Below are 22,783 nucleotides of genomic sequence, written 5' to 3'. Positions count from 1 at the left end.
AGGTGGATCACTGATGTTTTGGGGATGTGTGAGCTACAAAGGCACAGGAAAGTTGGCCAAAATTGATGGCAAGATGAATGCAGCATCCATCCATCCATCCATTTTCTACCGCTTATTCCCTTTGGGGTCGCGGGGGGCGCTGGAGCCTATCTCAGCTACAATCGGGCGGAAGGCGGGGTACACCCTGGACAAGTCGCCACCTCATCGCAGGGCCAACACAGATAGACAGACAACATTCACACTCACATTCACACACTAGGGCCAATTTAGTGTTGCCAATCAACTTATCCCCAGGTGCATGTCTTTGGAGGTGGGAGGAAGCCGGAGTACCCGGAGGGAACCCACGCAGTCACGGGGAGGACATGCAAACTCCACACAGAAAGATCCCGAGCCCGGGATTGAACCCAAGACTACTCAGGACCTTCGTATTGTGAGACAGATGCACTAACCCCTCTGCCACCGTGAAGCCCCTGAATGCAGCATGTTATCAGAAAATACTGGATAAACATTTGCACTCATCAGCCCGGAAGCTGCGCATGAGACGTTTTTGGACATTCCAACATGACAATGATCCAAAACACAAGGCCAAGTCGACTTGTCATTGGCTACAGCAGAACAAAGTGAAGGTTCTGGAGTGGCCATCTCAATCTCCTGACCTCAAAATCATTGAGCCACTCTGGGGAGATCTCAAACGTGCAGTTCATGCAAGACAGCCCAAGAACTTACAGGAACTGGAGTCTTTTTGCCAAGAAGAATGGGCAGCTTTGCCATCTGAGGAAATAAAGAACCTTATCCACAACTACCACAAAATACTTCAAGCTGTCTTTGATGTTAAAGGGGGTAATACACGGTATTAACAACTGCGGTATGTAAACTTTTGATCAGGGTCATTTGGGTACTTTCTTTTGTCATTTTGATTTGAAAAGAGTAAACACAGTTGTTAGCCAATAAATAGCTTCACACAACCATTAAGCATGAGTGGAAGAAAGGTTTTTGTGTTATCATTTATATTCTCTGAAGAATGGCCAAGAAATCATAAATTCTCCCAGGGTATGTAAACTTATGAGCACAACTGTATATATATATATATATATATATATATATATATATATATATATATATATATATATATATATATATATATATATATATATATATATATATATATATATATCCATCCATCCATCCATCCATTTTCTACCGCTTATTCCCTTTGGGGTCGCGGGGGGCGCTGGAGCCTATCTCAGCTACAATCGGGCGGAAGGCGGGGTACACCCTGGACAAGTCGCCACCTCATCGCAGGGCCAACACAGATAGACAGACAACATTCACACTCACATTCACACACTAGGGCCAATTTAGTGTTGCCAATCAACTTATCCCCAGGTGCATGTCTTTGGAAGTGGGAGGAAGCCGGAGTACCCGGAGGGAACCCACGCAGTCACGGGGAGGACATGCAAACTCCACACAGAAAGATCCCGAGCCCGGGATTGAACCCCAGACTACTCAGGACCTTCGTATTGTGAGGCAGATGCACTAACCCCTCTGCCACCGTGTATATATATATATATATATATATATATATATACATATATACACACACACACACACACACACACACACATATACATAATTCCATCACCTGCCTGTACACCTCCAGGACCCAGAGGTGTGCAGACAAGATTGTGGCCAACCCCTCTCACCCTGCACATGATCTGTTTGAGACCCTCCCCTCCAGTAAAAGGTTGCGCTCCATCAGGACCAAAACGTCTCGACTCAAAAACAGTTTTTTCCCCTCTGCTGTTAGATTACTTAACAATGTCCCTGTCCTCCCCCTGCCCTCACATAACAACTCTCCCCACTCACAAAACACCACAACAATGTAAAGGCGGAATCTGTTTTCTTTCATGCGTGACATTACCGCTCACTGGACTTGACATATTGCGCACCCTTTGTACATTTTGTGTGATTTTCGGTGTTGTAAATATGAATATATTTAACAATTTTAAATTATACTTTATATATTGCCAAGTGCTCCTTACATTGTATCTTGTTTTACACAGGTTCTTGTTATCTTGGCCTTATGTCTTATGCTTTGCACCAATACACCAAGACAAATTCCTTGTATGTGTCAATATACTTGGTAATAACAATGATTCTGATATATAAATAGTTCTGTGTCCAGGGACGTATTTCCTGAGTTTATAAACAATAAAAAAAGAAAAGATTTTGTGATAATAAAAAATATAAATGTAATCATTGTAGTATCGACTATATATGGCTCTTGTACTCTTGGTATCATTACAGTTGATACGTTTATTGATCCACCCATTTGTTTACATTAGAGGGGCTAGTTTGCTGTCCTGCAGATATGATACTTGTAAAAACACTCAGTTTATTTGTCGTCATGGCGGCAAGGATTAGTGATTTAGAAGTAGCTAAAACACTGTGGACGGATGCTACGCTAGTAGCTAGTAGCGCGTCAGTGCTTATTGCTTCAACTTTATCATTAAGTTTGAAGTCAAAATACTGTGTGTCCATTCTCCCTCTTCTGTCTCTGCCCTGTTTCCTCTTGTGCTGTGTGCGGTTGTTGACTTAGGTTTCTGTAGTGAAAAAAATAGTCAAAAATGTATTGTACAGGTCTTAAGTTGTTGGTGCATTATTTAGTTTTGTGCTGGCATGAAATAAAAAGTAACAGTATTTTTCAAAGGCAGTATAGTACCTGTTTTAATTCATTAGTACCGCGGTACAAATGTCGGTGTACAGAAAGGAGCATATAGTACCATTGTGTATAATGTAGCGTATCATAGGATATGTTACAGTATGTTACATTATGCTAACAATGTATTACGTAAACTGCAACACAAGATAATGCTACATATAAATACCATATTTAACATAAAGTACACTAGCGTAATGTAACATATCTTTACATCTGTCCATATTTTATTTTGCATTTCTTATTTCATCAGTTGCTATAATTTAGGAAGAAGTAGAAAATTGTGACACAAAAATGGCCCTTGCTAAAGTGTGCTAGAAATGAAATAGTGATAAAAGATGTGCTAAGGTGGAGGACGTAACAAAACGTAACTTCTCACCTTTGATGAGCTGCTCTGGTCGGGTTCCAGGCAGGGTCCACATGGCGGGGGCCAGGTGACCAAACACTGTGGCATCTACTGTTGAAATCTTGGAGCCCATAAAATATTTTTTATTGCCTAGCACACACAAAGCACATGTTAGCGTCAGTGTTGTGTGTCACCACAAAAGGGCAGTATTGCCAATGCATTGCCTTTTGTGTGCTCAGCATCATCATCATCATCCCCATGTTTTTTAGTAAATGAGTATAAAGTCAGCGAGTTGTTCACCTAGCAAGGTGGCCAGTGTGCGCATGTCCTTCTCCATTAGGGCGTAGACTTCCTCCTTGGAGAAGCGTCCCATTCCGTGTCCGTACATCTCCCGCTTGACAATGCCGCCGGTCACGTGACTCAGGATCCACTTGAGCAGCTCACTCAGCGGCCCGCTCACGGACAACATTTTCTGGGTCTCCTCCAAGTTGTCCACCCACTGGCAGTAGGCGATGGTCCTGTGGGGGCGTGCATGTTGTGTTTGTCGGAGTCGTGTGTAAAGAGGCGCCATGACTGCTACCAAGGACGTGTGCGGATGTGCCCGGATCCAAGCAAGTGCTGTCATTTTGACGTTAGTTTTTTGGGGCAAAATAAGCCAATATAATACATCTATCAATAGTTCTAAACATACTCCAGCTCATAAACTTACAATAAAACATGCCTTTACTTCGTCAAAGTATAATTTTGTGGCCATATTTGACACACTTTGCTGTTACATTCTTGCACTGTTTCGAGATCAGCAGGCACTCTAACACGCACCTCACAGTGCAATAAACGTAAATTGAAAAAAACAAAAAAATAACTTATTATCCTCATTTTGCCAAAATCTTCATTAGCTTTGGACCAACAATCAGAGAAATTGTGACTTTTGTGTGAAGTATGTCAAGTGTGGTGGCTGCCTCCAATGTATTTGTAATCACTGTATGTATCATCCATCGATCGATCCATTTTTTACCGCTTCTCCCGTTCGGGGTCGCGGGAGTGCTGGAGCCTATCTGAGCTGCATTTGGGCGGAAGGCGGGATACACCCTGGACAAGTCACCACCTACTGTATGTATCACTCATGTATTATTCTAACTGATCTTTCTTTTTTGTAACATACTAAGTGAATAAGTGTACTTTTCTACCTTTTTCCTCCATATTTCTGCACAATAACTCAGATATGGTTACACTGGCGAGCAGTAGAGAAAATGGAGAGCAGTAGAGAAAATGGAGTGATTTTTGGTCCAGAACATATTTTTCTTTATTCATTACTTAAAGTATTTCATGCCACTTTATGTTGTATATTTTTAATGAGATTTCCAGTTAATTTTCTCATCTATTATTACACCCAAATGTGGTTTATTTGACTCTTTATCTGTCTGTTTGTATGTGTGCATGATTCTCTCTTCTACTGTTACAGAATTGCATTTTTTAAGTTTTACTGAGATTCAAAGATAGTCTGTTATTGTCAAACCATCTCTTTAATTTGTTCATTTATTTTGTTATTTCTGTCAGCATCTGTGTGTTCTCTCCTGAACAAAATGTTGACGTTGTGTCGTGTGTTTACCTCGCGCGAGAGGCTGTAATTGATGACTTCCCACACGTGTCTTCTTTCCGGGTTGTGTGGAAAGCAATGCAAAAGCTTTCCACAATTCTTACGGCACAACAGGGCATTTTTAGACGTCGAAAAACTAACAAATGTGCGTCAAAGTTAGTAGCAGTCATTGCGCCCTGTAGTCACGTGAGTGCCTTTTGACCAATCATTGAGGAGATCGCCTGAAACCCAGTTGGCCATGCTCTCTTTATACACGACTCTGGTGTTGTTTACCAGAGTCGCCACCTACTGATCGGACATGTACGTTACAACAGTTTCAGTTGTTTTTCACTCACCAGTAGAAATGTTCTTCCACCATTTTGGTGACGGCGCGCGACACAGCCCTCTCCTGCGGCGTCAGGCTCTTGTTGAGACTCACACCCAGCTTCTCCTCCAGGAAGTCGATGATGAAGTCAGAGCCGCACGTTTGCTCATGGTTGTACTCGATCCACGGCATCTTGCCCTGCAGCGAAAGCTTGCCGTCGAAGTAGTTCTGGAGGGGGAATATTGACCATTCAGCGATGCTGTGCCAAAGCATGTTTTAGTGACTACTGTACCTGGTAGGGTAGGTCCACCATGCGGAGGTACGTCTCCGTCTTAAGGCAGAAGGGGGACAAGGAAGGGGCACCAGTTTTGGGTCGGGAGAACTGGTGCAGAATGATGGCATCTTTAGAGTCCAACTCTTCTTCTTTTCTGAAACAAAACAACACACATGACTTTAATAAATGCACAATAATAAACGTATAGGCAGATGTATTTGACAGTTCTTATTGTAGTTTGTCAAAAATAATTTGTCACAGTCCAGTGACACATCACATGGAGAAGGAGAAAAGCCAGTAAAAAGTCACATGTGCAGCATTAAAAGAGTGGAAGTAGCATTAGTTGGTTTTCATGTGTGTGTACAATAATTTAATATACAGTATAGTATTATAGTATTAAACGACGCCATGAACACAGATTTAAAAAATGAAAATACAAAATAGTAAACTACAAATAGTACATACATTTCAATGATTATGAATTAAATACTGATATCTTCAATTTCAAATAAAAAAATGATTCAAATTACTTATATAAAAATTCAAGTAAAAATGTTGAATTAAAAAACTATAAAAACATAATGTAATATTTTATTTAATCATTGTAAGTACTAGAATCATGAATATATTATATTGCTATAGATTTAAACAAATATTTTTAACTTGCAATTTTTTATAAATCAAAATTATATATATTTCTAGATGAATATATTCCACAACTTATTTTTGACAGTTTGTTGACTAAAGGCCAAAAAAGCTCTATATAAACTGTAAACACACATTGCACCTATCATATTACATATTTACTTTACTACAATAGGATCTACTCATCTTCTGAAAAGTGTATTGCTTATTCTTTAATGCTACTCCGCCCCCTGTTGATCATTCAACCTTGTTACGTCCACAGAGGCAGTCCTGTAGGGAGCTGTCCAGTGCTGAAATATGCGCCTTATTTTGGGACTATTTCTGTCCTATCTTCTCATTCACTCAAGGGCGATTAATAATCTCATTTTCTCACTCTATTCTGTCAACTGAAAATGCTAGGAAGCACACAATTTAATTGGCACTCGTTGTAAAACGCACAATAGTCTATACTGCACCAAAACCGCTGCTTAAATGGGTTTAAACACCAAAATAGCAACAAACGCATATGTTAGTGTGTTATTATTGCATACATGTCAACAATTGCAAGGAAACAGAACATTTAAAAAAATAACAACCCTTGGAAAAATGTATACATTTTAGATGGACTGTGTGTGTGTGTGTGTGTGTGTGTGTGTGTGTGTGTGTGTGTGTGTGTGTGTGTGTGTGTGTGTGTGTGTGTGTGTGTGTGTGTGTGTGTGTGTGTGTGTGTGTCTCCTCGGCCTGCTGTAATGTCATTGATAATGTACCTTTAAGCTTAACAGCTGCAGTAGAATCATTTTGTGCAAACATTGTGTGTAATTAGCAAATTGTGGTGTGTATGCGTGTAAGAGGGTGGGGGGTTCGTTACATCACAGCTCGTCCCACTCACGAATCAGACTCCTCTCACCCCGCCCAATCTCACAATATTAAGTAATAATCTCCCCAACAGAAAAAGCCGGTAAATAATCGCTTACAGTACCGATCGACCCAGGTCGTGTCGGTACCTGATAGCCAGCAATTCGTGCAGCAAATAGGCAGCAGCGGCCAGCAGAGCGCCCCCGGTCAAATAGAGCGTCTTCCGCCACCACGAGTCCGAGCCCAGCGCTGACATGATCCCGCCGTGGTCTTGCAGGGGACGGGCGATGAGGGACCCATACAACGAGAGCGGTTCGCCGGCGTAGCAATTAGGAACAGAGACGCTCTGGTTCCGGCCCAGATCGACCACACACGACCGCGTCCATGCGAACCCGACCCGCCAGCAGCAGCACATGCTCGCCGTCCGCGGACACTTTCCGCCTCGCTGTCGCGACTCGGGGCGTCATTGGCGTCGGCCTCATAGGTGCGACGGGGTCCGAGAGCGGTCAGGGGGCGAAAACAACGGCAGGTCAGCGGAGCCGAGCATCCTGCCTGCGGCTTGTCCCCGCTGCGGGGTCCGCCGCATCATCACTGGTTGTCGCCACTCGTCGTCTCTTGTTACCAGCCAATTATACACGTCATCAGCAGTACTTCCGGTTTGGGTCGTTCACAATAAACTTAAGTGAGGGTTGGAGCTACAAAAATAAGGGCTGATAATAGGTTAAGATCATGTCAAAAGAACATATGTCCATATAAAACATCACCGTATTGAATCGGTAATGTTTCAGCACAATTTATTTTATTTGAGTAAAGATGTTTTATTTACTTTGAAAGATAGCTACGGCGAGCCGTGACGTTATTTCTGCTACCTTTACACAACTGCAGTGACGTCAAAATTGTAAATAACAGCTACAGACATACACTTTTAATAATAATAAAACACGTACTTTGTGTATGTTATACCGTTATGAACAATAATGTAGTGTATACTAAGTGGTACATTATGTCTTTATGACACATCTCTATTAAAACAGCATGTTACGTTCAGATTTACCACTAGGGGTCAAATTCAACACACACACACACATATATATATATATATATATATATATATATATATATATATATATATATATATATATATATATATATATATACACACAAACACTAGTATACTGTGTATGTATACAAAGAAAAATGTGATTTAAAACAATCGTATTCACGTACAACACTTAAGACATTTAGTATATCAGTATGTGTAATAAAATGATAGAATGGATTAAGCAAACAAGTCCACTACTTAGAATCTTCTTAAAGTTCAACAGTGCAAAATGGTCATTCCTACTGATTTTCAACTAATTTAAAGATCTTGATCAAGTATATATATATATATATATATATATATATACACACACACACACACACACACACGGTAGGTGTATGTCTACAAGATTTATGAACATTACAGAAAAATAGAACCGGAACTTGTAACTTTTTTTTTTTACACCATATTTTTATTTACGGTATATTCAAGTAGACAAAACAGTTTTCAGGTGACGTAGGAATATTCTGTCGCCGTGACGGGAAAAAGCCCTTTTCTTCTCATCTTAGACTAAAAGTGAACAGTCATATAGCAGATGGGGGGAAAACATGCCAGAAGGCAGCGCTTAATCAAAAATGGAAGCCCTTCACATCACCCTGTTTCTTTAAAGCACATTAATTGCTTAAACGGTTCTTAAGCCGCAAGAGAGAAATGGAGACACTTCCTCTGCTTCTACACTGCAACAAAATTGTCCACCAAAAATACATTTCATAGTTTCGCCCAAAATGGAACGTGTTCTGTCAGCAGCTTTTATTTTGTAAGGCTTTCAAGTACCTTGTTATTGGTACAAACACACACGTTCACATTTACACATTTGTGCACAGGTGTTACACCACAATTTTTTTGATTAAATAGATAGAGGCCAAACATAAAAATAACAAGACATAGCTTCCATTTAAAAATATATATAAGAGGCAGCAGGTAATCACTAAAATAAAGAAGCACGGGTAGAATTTAAAGAAATGAATATATTTACAAAAGAGGGGTGTTAAAAAAGTCAATTCATGTCTTGACAGAGCACAGCATCACATTGTTATTGTAAGTGGACATGACTACTGCAGTTCCTGAGGAATACACCACTTCTCACCACACACACACGCACACAATGGAGATCAAGTTTGAAATGAGTCCTCTCGGATATTCAAGGATGCCAGGATCATCTAATGCAGACCCCCCTCCCTGCCATCATTATCCATCTGTCTGATTAAGAGAGTGCAGCGCACCTTTACTTTCTTAGAGGAGGAATGGGGTCGATTTAATGTGTGATGTCACAAACGTGCTGCTCTCAGCGCTAGGATTGGCTGTAAGAGTTGCTTTGGTTACCGTTGGAGCTCTGGTCATTTTCACTGCAAACAGAAGCAAAATGAGCGTTTTGACACATTCACAAGAAAAGGTCACTTTTTTTTCCTACCTGTTTGGTGGCGGTTTGGGTTTGGGCATCTTGTTGAGCACGGCAGCGATCTCCTTCCTGTCATCAAAGTTCTTCCACTGCTCGTAAAGCTTGAGGATGACGCGGATGATCTCCAGTATCTAAAGTGTTTGTTTTGCCATGTCGTTAATGTCAACTTAACATCTATGCAGTTAAAGCGTTTGTAGATGATGCAAGAAATATTTAGACGATTAGATTAAGGTTTTTTATATACACATTACTTTAAGATGATTTACCCTCATTAAGAAAGGAACTAAAAAACAATGCTAACTTTGTGCTGTTTTTTAGGAAATGTCAGTGTGAATGGCGAGACGACTTTCAAGGGAATTTAAAATTGTTCACTACATGATCACTACTTTTTCCCATCATTTGTTATTAGATTTTTAATTTGAATCACTACAGACGTAATTTAGCATACTTTGTTTTTCGATTGATTCCTTTTATTGTCATTGTGAGTAATATTCAACAAAATGTAGTTTAAAACACAAAGTGAAACCCATAAATAGCATATAATATCAATAAGTTTTAAGAAAATAAGTATTTAATTTATACTTAACATACTTCACTAGTGTTTCCCACAAATTAATTTAGTTGATGATTTTAAGGCCGCCACAAGTGTAAATTTTTTTTTACTTTTAAGATTTTACAATACAGTTAAGTAACGTGCTTCCATCTTCTGCAATTGTGTTACACAAAAGAGACTACGTTATTGGTTTTAAAATCAAGAGTTTGAGCAACATGTTTCCGTAGTTAGTCAGCAGGAGCCTAAATAATTAGACAAAATATGAACTTCACATCATAAAAACAACTGCATACCTGCCAACTTTTGAAATCAGAAAAACCTAGTAGCCAGGGTCCAGGGGCCGCAGGCCCCGGTAGTTCCAGGACAAAGTCCTGGTGGGGGGTTCAGTGGGGCGAAGCCCCCCGACGCAAAACGATTATTAGCATTCAGACAGGTTAAAATGTTGCTAAAACCATCACTTTTCTATCAGTCACAGTGACTTTTCAAAACAAAAATATTACAGCAAAAATCATATGGGTTGATTGACATGTTTATTCTGTAAGCTAACTTCAATAGTTTGAAATTATGTTGACAGTTAATGCCAGTTATCCTGTCAACCTTTCACAAGACTTCAAATTGTTAATTGAAAGTATAAACAGTATAAACACTTTTTACAGTAAACAAATAGTAAAACAGTACTAAACAATTCCATTAAAAAAAAAATTGGTGTCATTATTAACTTTCTGTCCAAGCTTGTATAATCTACTGCCTTGTTCAATTGTAAAAAATATTCTGTGCCTAAAATTCACATTTCTATCACAATTATCATACTGTAAACATGGTAAGCTAACTTCATTAAAATTAATAGTCCTGTCAATAGCATGGAATTACAATTCAAATGTAGTTTTTTTGTAAGCCTTTCAAAATAATTCAAAATATGAAAAATTAATGAAAATTAATTTAAGCCATCAGACACTTAAAAAGTGGCACATCACATCTCTAATGTAATCATTTTAACTTTTCAACAGAAATAGCACTGCAAAAATATTAAGGACATACTTCTGTATTTTGGTAGTTATGCTGTCAACATTTAACAAGATTTTTTCAACTTGGACTTGAAAGCATAAATAGTATAAACACTTAACGGTATAACAGTACTAAACAATTCCAATAGATAACATTGGTGTCATTACCTTTTTGTTTGCTCAATTATTGCCTCCGTAAATAAAACTTCGGCATTTATCACATCCAAAGAATCTGTTTGGGCGACGAAAAACGTTGAAAGTTTTCCACTTGTATCGCTAGCAACGGCATTAGACTTGTGTTTTTTTGTCCCAACGTGGTATCGCTAATTCCTCCGTGTCCGATCGAAAAATCTTGTCTGCACAAGGTGCAATTCGCGTAGTTTTCACCCTTTTTGGAATGGATAATTTTTCCCGGATAGGCTTTTGAATATTCTTCACGGAATGACTGCAGTTTTCTTTTCGGTTTAAGACTCGTTTGCGATTTTTCTCCGGCTGATTCCATGATCGTTCGCTCGTTTGGAAACAATGGCAACTGGTGCCTCGTGCTTGGCAGCGGTGCTATAAATAGCCTCGCGCATGGCATTCGGAATGGCTCGATAGGAAGTTACGGGAAGCAGTGTCGATTGTCATTGTTGTTACGCGATTTCGTGAATAAAACTTTAAAAAAAAAAAAAAATTTTAATTAATGAAAAACCATATTTTTTATCACTGCAACCGTAACCCGGAATAGGTTGATGAAAACCGTACTAATTACGGGAAAACCGGAGTAGTTGGCAGGTATGCAACTGCAGACATGAATTGTAAATAAGACTAATATTTGTAGCAGGAAATCAACTTCAAACAAACGCATCCTTTTTCTAATTAGCGTCATGATCACAGCAGCACGGAACTCGTTATGTCATGTGCACGAATAAAACATTTGTCTCTCACAGATTAATGCTTAATCCGTGGACCCCTCAGATATTAAGACACGATGTGCCTTCAATCTTTTCTTCTCTAAATACTGTGAGTGTCAAGTGAAGTGAGGTAGCAGTAGCCTCTTGATCATGATAAATGTTTTATATCTTTTAGAAAATATTTTTCTTAAGAGTGTAAAAATTCACTCCATCCTTATTAAAATATTTTTTTCATGATCGCGTTTTTATTTGCCTCTAAACCTTTCAAAATACGCCTAAATTTGCACAGATTCAGGTAAATAAACAGGAGCCTAATGGGGCTTAGATTATCGCCTAAAACCCGGAAGTGCCCGGATGTGCCTCTCGGTCACGTGAATGCAACCCACATATTGAAACATAGAGCAAAACAATAACAAAAATATTATGACTGTCAAGTGATTAATTTTTTAATCTGATTAATCACTCTAGATCTGTGATCAATCACAGGTTATTATTTGCTTGCATGAATAAAATTTGCGTAAGAAAATACCCTAATATTTGTATACAAATCCAGTTTTGTGGTCAGAATGTCAGATGGAAACATTTTCTAAATGTTTTACTGAACTGCAAGTCATTGATTTGCACAAAACCTGGTGACAGTAAGTATAGTAAAAATTAGGTGCACATTTGTATTTTTATTGTCTTAAATATACATATTTTCTGCTTCACTTAACAGAATAAAAATTAACATATGTCTTTAACAGGAGTCTGTCCTGCTTAAATTAAAACACAATAAATTCAGTGTGCAGCTTTATGACAGAGCATGAAGTCTCCAACTTTCATCACTATGAAAACTACGGGGACAAAAAGAGGTGAGGTATTTGTTTCACTAATATGACTGGCAATTGTGCTTCATTTATGAAGGTGATCTCTCAGTCAGGTTATTGCCTTTATGCTATTGTGTTAATTTGTCATTAAATAAAAGCATCACACACACTCATATCTCATTAAAGTGTAATAAATGATACGCCACTAATAGTTTCAACTTGCCACATACCTCTTTTCTCCTACGGAAGGGTGCAAACTGGATGTATTATATCCTAATTGAATGACAAAGTGTGCTTGAACTCGAACCAACTGCACTCAGTGACGAAACAAACACGCTCACATAAATATTGCACTTATTGCAACCATAGACAGCAGAACACTTCTATTTTAACTGTTATACACTTTAGTTATCTGCTGCACTGACAAGATGCCTGCTCCGTGCGTGTTGGCCACTTAATAAAAATACTGGACAAAGTGCGTCGCTCGAAAGCTCAATACGGAATGCGTACTTTTGTTTCTAAGTACGGGATGACTCCATGTTTCAAGGGACGTTTGGCAACCCTATTTAAGTAGCATTCAAGTTCGCGGCGCCATCCTCACGTTCATGTTTCGCTTTAAGATGTTATTTTAAACTTGATGTGCGCCAATGATAAAGTTGGTTGCTGCAATACTGACTGATTACCTCAGTTGTTACTAAAGTTCCACCGAGGTTTGTTTTGAAGCAAAAGTGAGTGCAGTGCACATTGCTCTATCAACACACTGGCATGTATCGTGATCACTGCCTGTGCATAATGTGTGATGCCTTCATGCGCCGGTCAAAACAAACACTGATTAATCATCATTCATATATGGTGATGCAATATTTTATTTATTGATCTAATGCGTTAACAGACAGCCCTAAATATGGTAACACTAACTACTAAAAACACAGATTTGTTTTTCAAATATATGTATATATATATATATATATACATATATATATATATATATATATATATAACATTTTCAGCCTTTTTAAAGAAAATGTGCATCATCGGCGATTATGCAAATTGTGATGTCATATTGAAACCGCCCATGGCCACGCCCCATCATCCTCTTGCCAAGTATATAGGCAATCTGTGGCAAACACTGCACACACATGCATGCCAAGCACATATTGCCTAAAATATGCAGTTATTCTAAAATAAGCCATTTCTGTATTTTAAAAAAAAATGTAAAGTGTATTGCACAGGCCTTATGTTTTAGTGCATTATTTACTTTGGTGATGGCTTGAGAATAAACACTGTAACAGTCTGGTGTTGCGTCTCTTAACTCCCTGGTAGATGGTTGAACAAGCGGTGAGCACTGAGCAGGATGGGTTGTGTCCTTCTGGATAGTGTCTGTTTTTGGAGACAACCGGAAATTTGGCACTTCATACTGAATTAGGTCTGCATTGGTTCAAACCAAACCAAAAAAAAATGCAATACACAATGTTAGGAAACAATTGTAATCATGTAACAACTTTCCAATACCCCAATTCCTCTGGAATGTTTTTGTCTACTTGCACTGACACTCCTAAAAGACCGGCGCAAAATTACTATTGATTGCTAGTGTTTATTTATATATAAAATTATCATTAGTTAACAAACTTGTGAAACTGTTGATTTAATTGAGATGCTGTAAATTTACAGTAAACTAGAACAAGATAAAAGCAAATGGATGGTATTGTGTCTTCTAACACTACTGTAGTACCTATTAACAGTTAATTAAACTACAATAAATTGTTTAGCATAATGTACTTTATACAAGCATTCATAATAAAGTTAATATTGTCTCATAAAATTACTGCTGCTTCATGTAAGAGAAACCACACGACAATTATGATTCATGAACTATATCAATAGCAAGTGAGTGTGTGGCTCGGACACTATGTTCTTTGGTTTTTAGTTTAAATATTTATACCATGACATGATGTATTATACATGTTCAATCTGTGTCTGCATGCAGTGTGTCTTACTTTATCCATGTCCACAGAAAGCTCAGCAAACCAGTTCCTGGCATCCTTCTGCTGGACCACACAGGCAACATGCAGACATGCTGAGGGAGGACAACAACAATTATTGCAACACAAAGTAGTTGTACCGAGGACACAAATCATACCCAGAGCGATCATGAAGGGAGGGTAGAGAAGACACAGGTCGGTCCTGTAGGTGTCATTAACGATGCGCCTAAAACACACACACCGTGTGATGCAGAGAAGACAATGTTGTGGAAACACACAGGTGTAAAAACACGCACCAGGCCAGTGGCAGCAGCATGTCCTCTTGTCCCATGTCCTGCACGTACTGCAACAGTGGTCTATAAGGATGGTACACAATCAGACAGCAGTCCTGGAAGAAACAAGACAACTCAGCAACCATAAAGTAAAACAACAACATGTACTGTAACTCACCATCAACTCCAGAAGGTAGAATTCACACTCTAATATCTACAAAAACATTGGAAAAAATACATCTTTAATGCTGTAATGGGGTAATTATATTGAAATGGATATTCAATCATTTAGTCATTTCTACCTAAACAGGGTGCAGATGTAAACATCCTGTTATAAAAGCTTCAAATACTAATGATCCACAAATTGACAGAAAGAGAGTGCATCCTGCCGCCTGGAAAAGCTAATAACAGTATGTTTGTAACATTAGCACCTTGTTTGTGCATGCTATGTTTCTTTACTAGCAACAGGATTAAGGCTGGACCCATTCAATTAGCTTTCATTTCTGCATTAAAAAATTCAAAATAAACTCTGCCTTGTTTATTTTTTTGTCTTTTGAAAACTTAAAAATATATATTTAAAACCATTAAAACTTAATTACATTCAATAATTGTGTATATTACATCTATATATAATAAAAATGTGTATTTCCCCAGTAGAATTACGACTGAGGTCATAGACCTTACCTTATTACTTCTAAAACAAATGCAACTGAAATATAATAGAACTGTGCTAATTCACTTCCTCCTCTTGTTACTTCATGTACACAGACTAAAGAAACATTTGCTGGACAGGCAACATGTCAAACAGAGCAGCTATGGAGATGATGGCTTGATAAATAAAATTGATCCTTCAAAACACCACACTGACACACACAGGGATATGTTGTGTTAGTGGTACAATTGACATTGAATTCAATGTTGATTACGTTACTTACATGATTCATTCTGTATGGGAACTCCTTTGGAAAGGCATATGAAAATCTGGTTTTTACTAGTTTGAGGGGGGAAAAAAATAATTTACCAATGTCTTCCAAAATTTCCACTCAGTAAATTGAGATGCTGTGATAACGTGTTAACTTACACACAGATGTGGCTGCAGATATCAGCCTGGTGTTGGAAACCACTCCAAATTCCTGGGAAAAATTGACTTTTTTAGTGGTCACAACTTTGACTACTAAGAAGCATTACGGTCACCCTGACAGGGAAAACATTAACAATGTGTAAGGCAAAATAATAAGGCTTAATGTTGCATTAAAGAATACAATTTTACATTTTACAAATAATAAAATTGAGAACAGATTAGAAAAAATTTTAATACAATAAAATTTCACTTAATGTATCATTCAAAATATGAGAAAATATTTATGTGAAATAAGTTGTATAAGAATGAAGACGAAGTGAAAAAAACATCAAAATTTATGACCAACTATCCATCCATTTTCTACCGCTTGTCCCTTTCGGGGTCGCGGGGGGTGCTTGGGCCTATCTCAGCTGCATTCGGGCGGTAGGCGGGGTACACCCTGGACAAGTCACCACCTCATCACAGGGCCAACACAGATAGACAGACAACATTCACACTCACATTCACACACTAGGGCCAATTTAGTGTTGCCAATCAACCTATCTCCAGGTGCATGTTTTTGGAGGTGAGAGGAAGCCGGAGTACCCGGAGGGAACCCACGCAGTCACGGGGAGAACATGCAAACTCCACACAGAAAAATCCCGAGCCCGGGATTCAACTCAGGACCTTCGTATTGTGAGGCCACCGTGCTGCCCTATGACCAACTACCGTATTTTTCGGATTATAAGTCACTTTGGAGTATAAATCACACCGGCCGAAAATGCATAATAAAGAAGGAAAAAAACATAAGTCGCACTAGAGCAGGGGTGCTCACACTTTTTCTGCTGGCGAGCTACTTTTCAATTGATCAAGTCGTGAGGATCTACCTCATTCATATATATAATTTATATTTACTTATTTATGAAATACCGTATATGTTTTTGTTAACAAGTTGAAGGTGTTTAATGATAATGCATGCATGTTTAACACATATAGTTAACATTGTTAATAAATTAAAGGTGTTTAATGATAATACAAGTATGTTTAATACATATAGTTAATATTGTTAACAAGTTAAAGGTGTTTAAAGATAATGCAAGCATGTTTAACACATAGTTAATATTGTTAACAAGTTAAAGGTGTTTAATGATAATACAAGCATGTTTAACAAATATAGTTAATATTGTTAATAAGTTAAAGGTGTTTAAAGATAATGCAATTAAACATGTTTAACACATATAGTTAATATTGTTAACAGTTCAAGGTGTTTAATGATAATGTAAGCATGTTTAACACATACTTAATATTGTTAATATATTAAAGGTGTTTAATGATAATACAAGAATGTTTAATACATATAGTTAATATTGTTAATAAATTAAAGGTATTTAATGATAATACAAGTATGTTTAACACATATAGTTAATATTGTTAATAAGTTAAAGGTGTTTAAAGATAATGCAAGCATGTTTAACACATATACTTAATATTGTTAACAAGTTAAAGGTGTTTAAAGATAATACAAGCATGTTTAACACATATAGATTCCTTTCTTTCATGAAGACAAGAATATAAGTTGGTGTATGACCTGATTCTGATGACTTTTGCATTGATTGGAATCAGACAGTGGTGCTGATAACGTCTGCATTTTCGAATGGAGGAGAAAAAAAGTCCTCCTTTCTGTCCAATACCACATGAAAGTGGTTGGTTTTTGGCATCTTATTTGTCCAGCTTCCGTACTCCTTTGTATACACTTTACAAGAAATACATTGTTGGCAAACACCGTAGCTTGCTAGCTTGTGCACGCAAGCTTTCTGAGACTCTTATTTTGTTTGTGCAACTGTGCAGTTGGTCTTTGGAGTTTTGACGACAGGTACGGCGCCAGAGTCTGTTGAAATAAAGTGTTTCTCGCCTTCCAGTCAGTAATTTTAATGACCTGGCAGCAGCCAGCGTCATCTCAGAAGACCCTCGGGTGCCGTGAATGTCAATCAAGTGACAAAAGTGACGTCATAGTGAAGATTTATGATCGCTCATTTTTAGGACTATTTTTTTAATGCCTGGCTGGTGATCGACTGACACATCCTCCGAGATCGACCGGTAGCTCGCGATCGACGTAATGAGCACCCCTGCACTAGAGCATAAGTTGCATTTTTTGGGGACATTTTTCGCCAGTCCCTTACAAGTTTCTCGCTTACTCCAAATTTTCTTTCTGCTGCTCGATCGCCGTTTTCTGCTGCATATTTCACTACTTCCAGCTTGTTACCTGCAGTATATGATTTCCTTTTCGGTGCCATTTTTGTTCAGCCCTTCTCAGTTTTTATAAGTTACCACCAATGTTGAAATGATACATTTTAAAGGTACGGAAGTAGTAGCAGGTAGCATCTTTTTTTTCACAATGCACTTCTGCCATGACCCGCCCCTGCCCAATTTTTATTGGTTGACATGTGTGTGTGTGACGATTACTGATACACGCCTAGTCTCTTACGTGAATGAGATAAATTATATTATTTGATATTTTACGGTAGGGCTGTGAATCTTTGGGTGTCCCACGATTCGATTCAATATCGATTCTTGGGGTCACGATTCGATTCAAAATCTTTTTTTTTTTTTTCTCCATTCAACGCGATTCTCAATTCAAAAACTATTTTTCCCGATTCAAAACGATTCTCTATTCATTCAATACATAGGATTTCAGCAGGATCTACCCCAGTCTGCTGACATGCAAGCAGAGTAGTAATTTTTTGTAAAAAGCTTTTATAATTGTAAAGGACAATGTTTTATCAACTGATTGCAATAATGTAAATTTGTTTTAACTATTAAATGAACCAAAAATATGACTTATTTTATCTTTGTGACAATATTGGACACAGTGTGTTGTCAAGCTTATGAGATGCGATGCAAGTGTAAGCCACTGTGACACTATTCTTTTTTTTTTTTTTTTTTATAAATGTCTAATGATAATGTCAATGAGGGATTTTGAATCACTGCTATGTTGAAATTGTAACTAATATTGATACTGTTGTTGATAATATTCATTTTTGTTTCACTACTTTTGGTTTGTTCTGTGTCGTGTTTGTGTCTCCTCTCAATTGCTCTGTTTATTGCAGTTCTGAGTGTTGCTGGGTCGGGTTTGGTTTTGGAATTAGATTGCATTGCTATGGTATTGCTGTGTATTGTTTTGTTGGATTGATTAATTTAAAAAAATAAAATTAAAAATTAAAAAATTAAAAATAAATACATTAAAAATAAAAATCTATTTTTTTAAAATGAGAATCGATTCTGAATCGCACAATGTGAGAATCGCGATTCGAATTCAAATCGATTTTTTCCCACACCCCTATTTTACGGTAATGTGTTAATAATTTCACACATAAATCGCTCCAGAGTATAAATCGCACCGCCGGCCAAACTATGAAAAAAACTGCGATTTATAATCCGAAAAATACGGTAATCATTTACATTATGAATATATATTTCTAAATGTGGGACAAAAAAATTACATTGTCAGTATTTCAATAGAGTAAAACATTACAAAAGGAAATGTGTTACATTTCCAAGAGAACATTTTGATCATGAGAAAAAAAGAGCTTAATCTTAAAAAAAAAAAATTTAATATCGTGATGGAAATAATTCATACATATATGTGATTAAAAAAACCATCAAATATAAATGCATACCTGTTATGATTACCTTTGTTGTAATTTCACTATTTATTATATTGCAGCATGGCCCTAATATTCCCCCGCAGCACAATTGATAAATGGAAATAGTCCTTACCTCCACTTTAGAAGCTAAGAAAACACAGGTCGGAGCCATGAGAACTGGGTCTATACTTTTTAATGAATATCTGCAATAGGAGAAATGTGACAATGCCTGGTATCTGAGGTTTTGCATGTTGATGTTGAGATTAAACATAATTTACCTTGCATAGAAACGTTTGAAGTAGACTGTCGCCGTAGCAATAACCTGTTGTCTTAGTTTCAAATGTTCCCCCAAAGCCTGGATGACTGACAGAGGAAAAAAACACACACTTGAACATTTATTTACACTGCAAAAAGTCAGTGTTCAAAAACAAGGGAAAAAATTTGGGGTATTGTATTTGAACTAAGCAAAATTATCTGCCAATAGAACAAGAACATTTGGCTTGTCAAGACTTTCCAAAACAAGTCAATCAATCAATGTTTATTTATATAGCCCTAAATCACAAGTGTCTCAAAGGGCTGCACAAGCCACAACGACATCCTCGGTACAGAGCCCACATAAGGGCAAGGAAAAACTCACCCCAGTGGGACGTCGATGTAAAATTAGTAGTAAAAGTAACGTCGAAGTAAAATTAGCTAACCTCAATGAACCCAAAAATACCTTAAAATAAGTATACTCTCACTAATAACAAGTGCACTTTTCTTGGTAGAAAAAAAAAAGATACCTTTTTGCTTGATATGTTGAACAACATTCTTAAATTAAGTAAAAGCTAGTGCCATTATCTTGACATAATGATATGCACTCTGCATTACATTTCTTGAAACCAGCAAACTTATACTAAAAACTAATTTATTGTTCTTAATGGAAAGGCAACAAGGCAACATCTTGTTACTCTCGGAGTCTCCTAGTTGTCTAAAAATGCATTTTTCAATCGATAGCATGATTTAATTGTAATTTTGAAGAATTTATCTGAATGTGCAGGAAACTTTTTTGTTCAAAATTGTTAGAAATGTTAAATGTTTAAATATTCACTGTCAGTTTACTGTACTGTGCCAATTATACTTCTATATGAGTATGTATTTTCTATTGTTTCATTGAAAATAAATCAACAAAGTCCATTTGGCTGTCATCTGTTTTAATTATGAGACACAATTGTGTCAAAATCATGATTTTTTTTTTTTTCATGCTTGAAATAAGAAATTATTACTTTAAAAAAGTAGTTTTATACTTGTGAGTGTAGATGGCACAGCTCTGCAACAGTTGATGTTCTAGTTTCAAGCATTTTACTCAATATAGGCCATAACATCTCAGCAACAAGCTGTAATACCTTACTGAGATAATTTAGGACCAAAACCCTTAAAACAAGTGAAATACTCTAACATAAAATCTGTTTAGTGAGAAGAATGATCTTGTCAGACAGAAATTAAGCAAATATCACCCTTATTTGAGATATTTAATCTTACTTAGATTTCAGTTTTTGCAGTGTAGCAAATACTATGACACAATATGTAATACCATTGGCAAAGAAGATCTGCAGCTTCCAGTATTCTTCTTCAGAGAGGGACTTGCCCAAGTCCTTCTGCCGTTCTTTGATGAGGTCCTGCTTGTCCAGCACCCACTGCAGACTGGAGAACATTGGATTAAAACAGATATTTTCACTTCAGACTGATACTTATTGGCAGTAAGTAATAGCAAGTAACACAACACAACGCAGCAGAAGTGACAAATTCAATTAGGACGGTTTGTTAAAAAGCACCAGTATGCAGGTTTAAAGTAGTCTTTTGTAACCAAAATGGTGATATTTTACTCAGACAATAGCATTTTTTGGCACTAAGAGTTCGAGAGCGGCAACTAGCTCCCGCGATGCTAACATAAGGCCGCGTTAAACGACTGCAGTTATGGCCCTAAAATACAATCGCGTCGAATGATTTTACTTAAAACCTACTAGTGAGAACTCTGCCAGAAGTTTCCAGCCATTCCGGATGAGACGAGGTAGAAGAGAACACTTTAAATTGCCGTTACTTTCGTTCACAGAAGTGTTTAATGGAGATAGCTGAGTAACGTGAAGAGACTTCGGGTGAAAACCACGACGGGTAAAACAAGGTTCCGCTAGTCAAAGTCGACGGGAACAAAAAATAGAAACGTAGTCTTTAACGTTTGTATAGCATGTACATACAAATTAAAACATGTTTTGTCTTTTTTTAAAGAGGTACGATTTGAGTAGTATGAAGGAAATTTCCCCTACTCACTTACACGTATGTGCAGTATCACTATCAGTCATAAGTAAGGAGAAACTTTCTCATGTTATTGAATAAAAAAATGTGTCCAAGTGTGTACAGTATCGTGTAATCATGATATAAAGTATTAGTTTTTGTTTTCAATCCACATGACTATATCAAGGCCACACTCAAATATTATTATTATTATTATAAATCCTGGCCAGTTTTGATTTTTATTTCAGGGTTTATTTATTATTTTATAGTGTCTTTTTTTTGTCACTGTCCAGTGATGCGGATCCTTTTATAATGCATTTTATGTAGTTATCTGTGTGAGCTCACTGAGTTTTATTTTGTTCAAATAATCAGCCAATGTAACAGTTAATTGACACTTAATTATAATGTTTGGAGTTTAACCTACTGCAATTCAGTTTTTCATCAGTACAATTTCAATTAAGATACTGTAGTTGAGACTTATTGGTTTAGTTCCCATTCTGTAATGCTTTGAATTGCACTACTTGGAAAATAATATCTGCAATGTGCTTTAATAAACAACGTTTTTTTCTTAAAACAAAAAATGATTAAAAAAAATCTAGGTTCAATCTCTTTGACAATTCTACACTGTTAAACTAAAAATACTGAGAATACATATTCCAACTGATTTTCACTTTATAGACATGTCTCCAACTAGAAAATCAGTTTTATTCATTTGTTTCATTAATTATAACACAACTGTACATAACAATTTCATGCATTTTATTTTATTTTTTACATAATCCAGCCATCCATTTTCCTACCGCTATATCCCTTTCGGGGTCGCGGGGGGTGCTGCATGGAGCCTATCTCAGCTGCAATCGGGCGGAAGGCATAATTTGCAACAAAAAATAAAAAGGCATTTTAGATACGTGATAAAGACTTGAAACATGAGCAAACATTAATAGCACCTATTGGTCTACATATAGAGGCGCTTGCCTATGGAAGCCCCAAGTGTATGTATGAAGAACAGACCACTGGAACACTTCTCCTCATCAAGTAGAACACATCTGCCATCTCGTGGCAGCTCTTGTAAATG

At 37.3% G+C, this 22,783-nt stretch overlaps 2 protein-coding genes across 2 annotated transcripts in view; both read right to left on the bottom strand.

Moving 5' to 3' along the window:
- The window catches only part of faxca (failed axon connections homolog, metaxin like GST domain containing a), a 22,925-nt gene extending 15,586 nt beyond the window's left edge, over positions 1-7,339 (bottom strand). The window contains exons 1-5 of the mRNA XM_061929081.2: positions 6,869-7,339; positions 5,259-5,394; positions 4,998-5,194; positions 3,366-3,583; positions 3,099-3,215 (exon numbers count right to left, since the gene is read on the bottom strand). Coding sequence (XP_061785065.1) covers positions 3,099-3,215; positions 3,366-3,583; positions 4,998-5,194; positions 5,259-5,394; positions 6,869-7,134 — 934 coding nt within the window. The 5' untranslated portion in view covers positions 7,135-7,339. The remainder of the gene's footprint in view (positions 1-3,098; positions 3,216-3,365; positions 3,584-4,997; positions 5,195-5,258; positions 5,395-6,868) is intronic.
- Positions 7,340-8,769: 1,430 nt separating this feature from the next.
- On the bottom strand, positions 8,770-21,633 carry ccnc (cyclin C). The gene is made up of 12 exons (XM_061929037.2): positions 21,441-21,633; positions 21,011-21,120; positions 19,716-19,800; positions 19,571-19,640; positions 15,815-15,866; positions 15,669-15,724; positions 14,912-14,947; positions 14,758-14,849; positions 14,620-14,687; positions 14,477-14,556; positions 9,233-9,351; positions 8,770-9,167 (listed from the first exon to the last, which is right to left on the bottom strand). Exons 1-12 carry the CDS (start codon positions 21,470-21,472, stop codon positions 9,113-9,115), a joined length of 855 nt encoding a protein of 284 aa, XP_061785021.1. The 5' UTR covers positions 21,473-21,633; the 3' UTR covers positions 8,770-9,112.
- Positions 21,634-22,783: the final 1,150 nt, after the last annotated feature.

The sequence above is a fragment of the Nerophis lumbriciformis genome, linkage group LG34 (assembly GCF_033978685.3).
Source record: "Nerophis lumbriciformis linkage group LG34, RoL_Nlum_v2.1, whole genome shotgun sequence".
NCBI classification, from domain to species: Eukaryota; Metazoa; Chordata; class Actinopteri; order Syngnathiformes; family Syngnathidae; genus Nerophis; species Nerophis lumbriciformis.
The sequence above is the reverse complement of the archived record's forward strand: the minus strand, read 5'-3'. Positions and strand labels throughout refer to the sequence as shown.

Bases quoted from the DNA above. Each gene is read 5' to 3' on its own strand.
- ccnc (XM_061929037.2), bottom strand. From the start codon at position 21,472: ATGGCTGGAAACTTCTGGCAGAGTTCTCACTA. The intron at 14,850-14,911 runs GTGAGTTACAGT...TGTTTCTTCCAG, and splicing joins TCTACCTTCTGGAGTTGATG to GACTGCTGTCTGATTGTGTA. The intron at 14,557-14,619 runs GTATGATTTGTG...GTCCTCCCTCAG, and splicing joins TCCCTTCATGATCGCTCTGG to CATGTCTGCATGTTGCCTGT.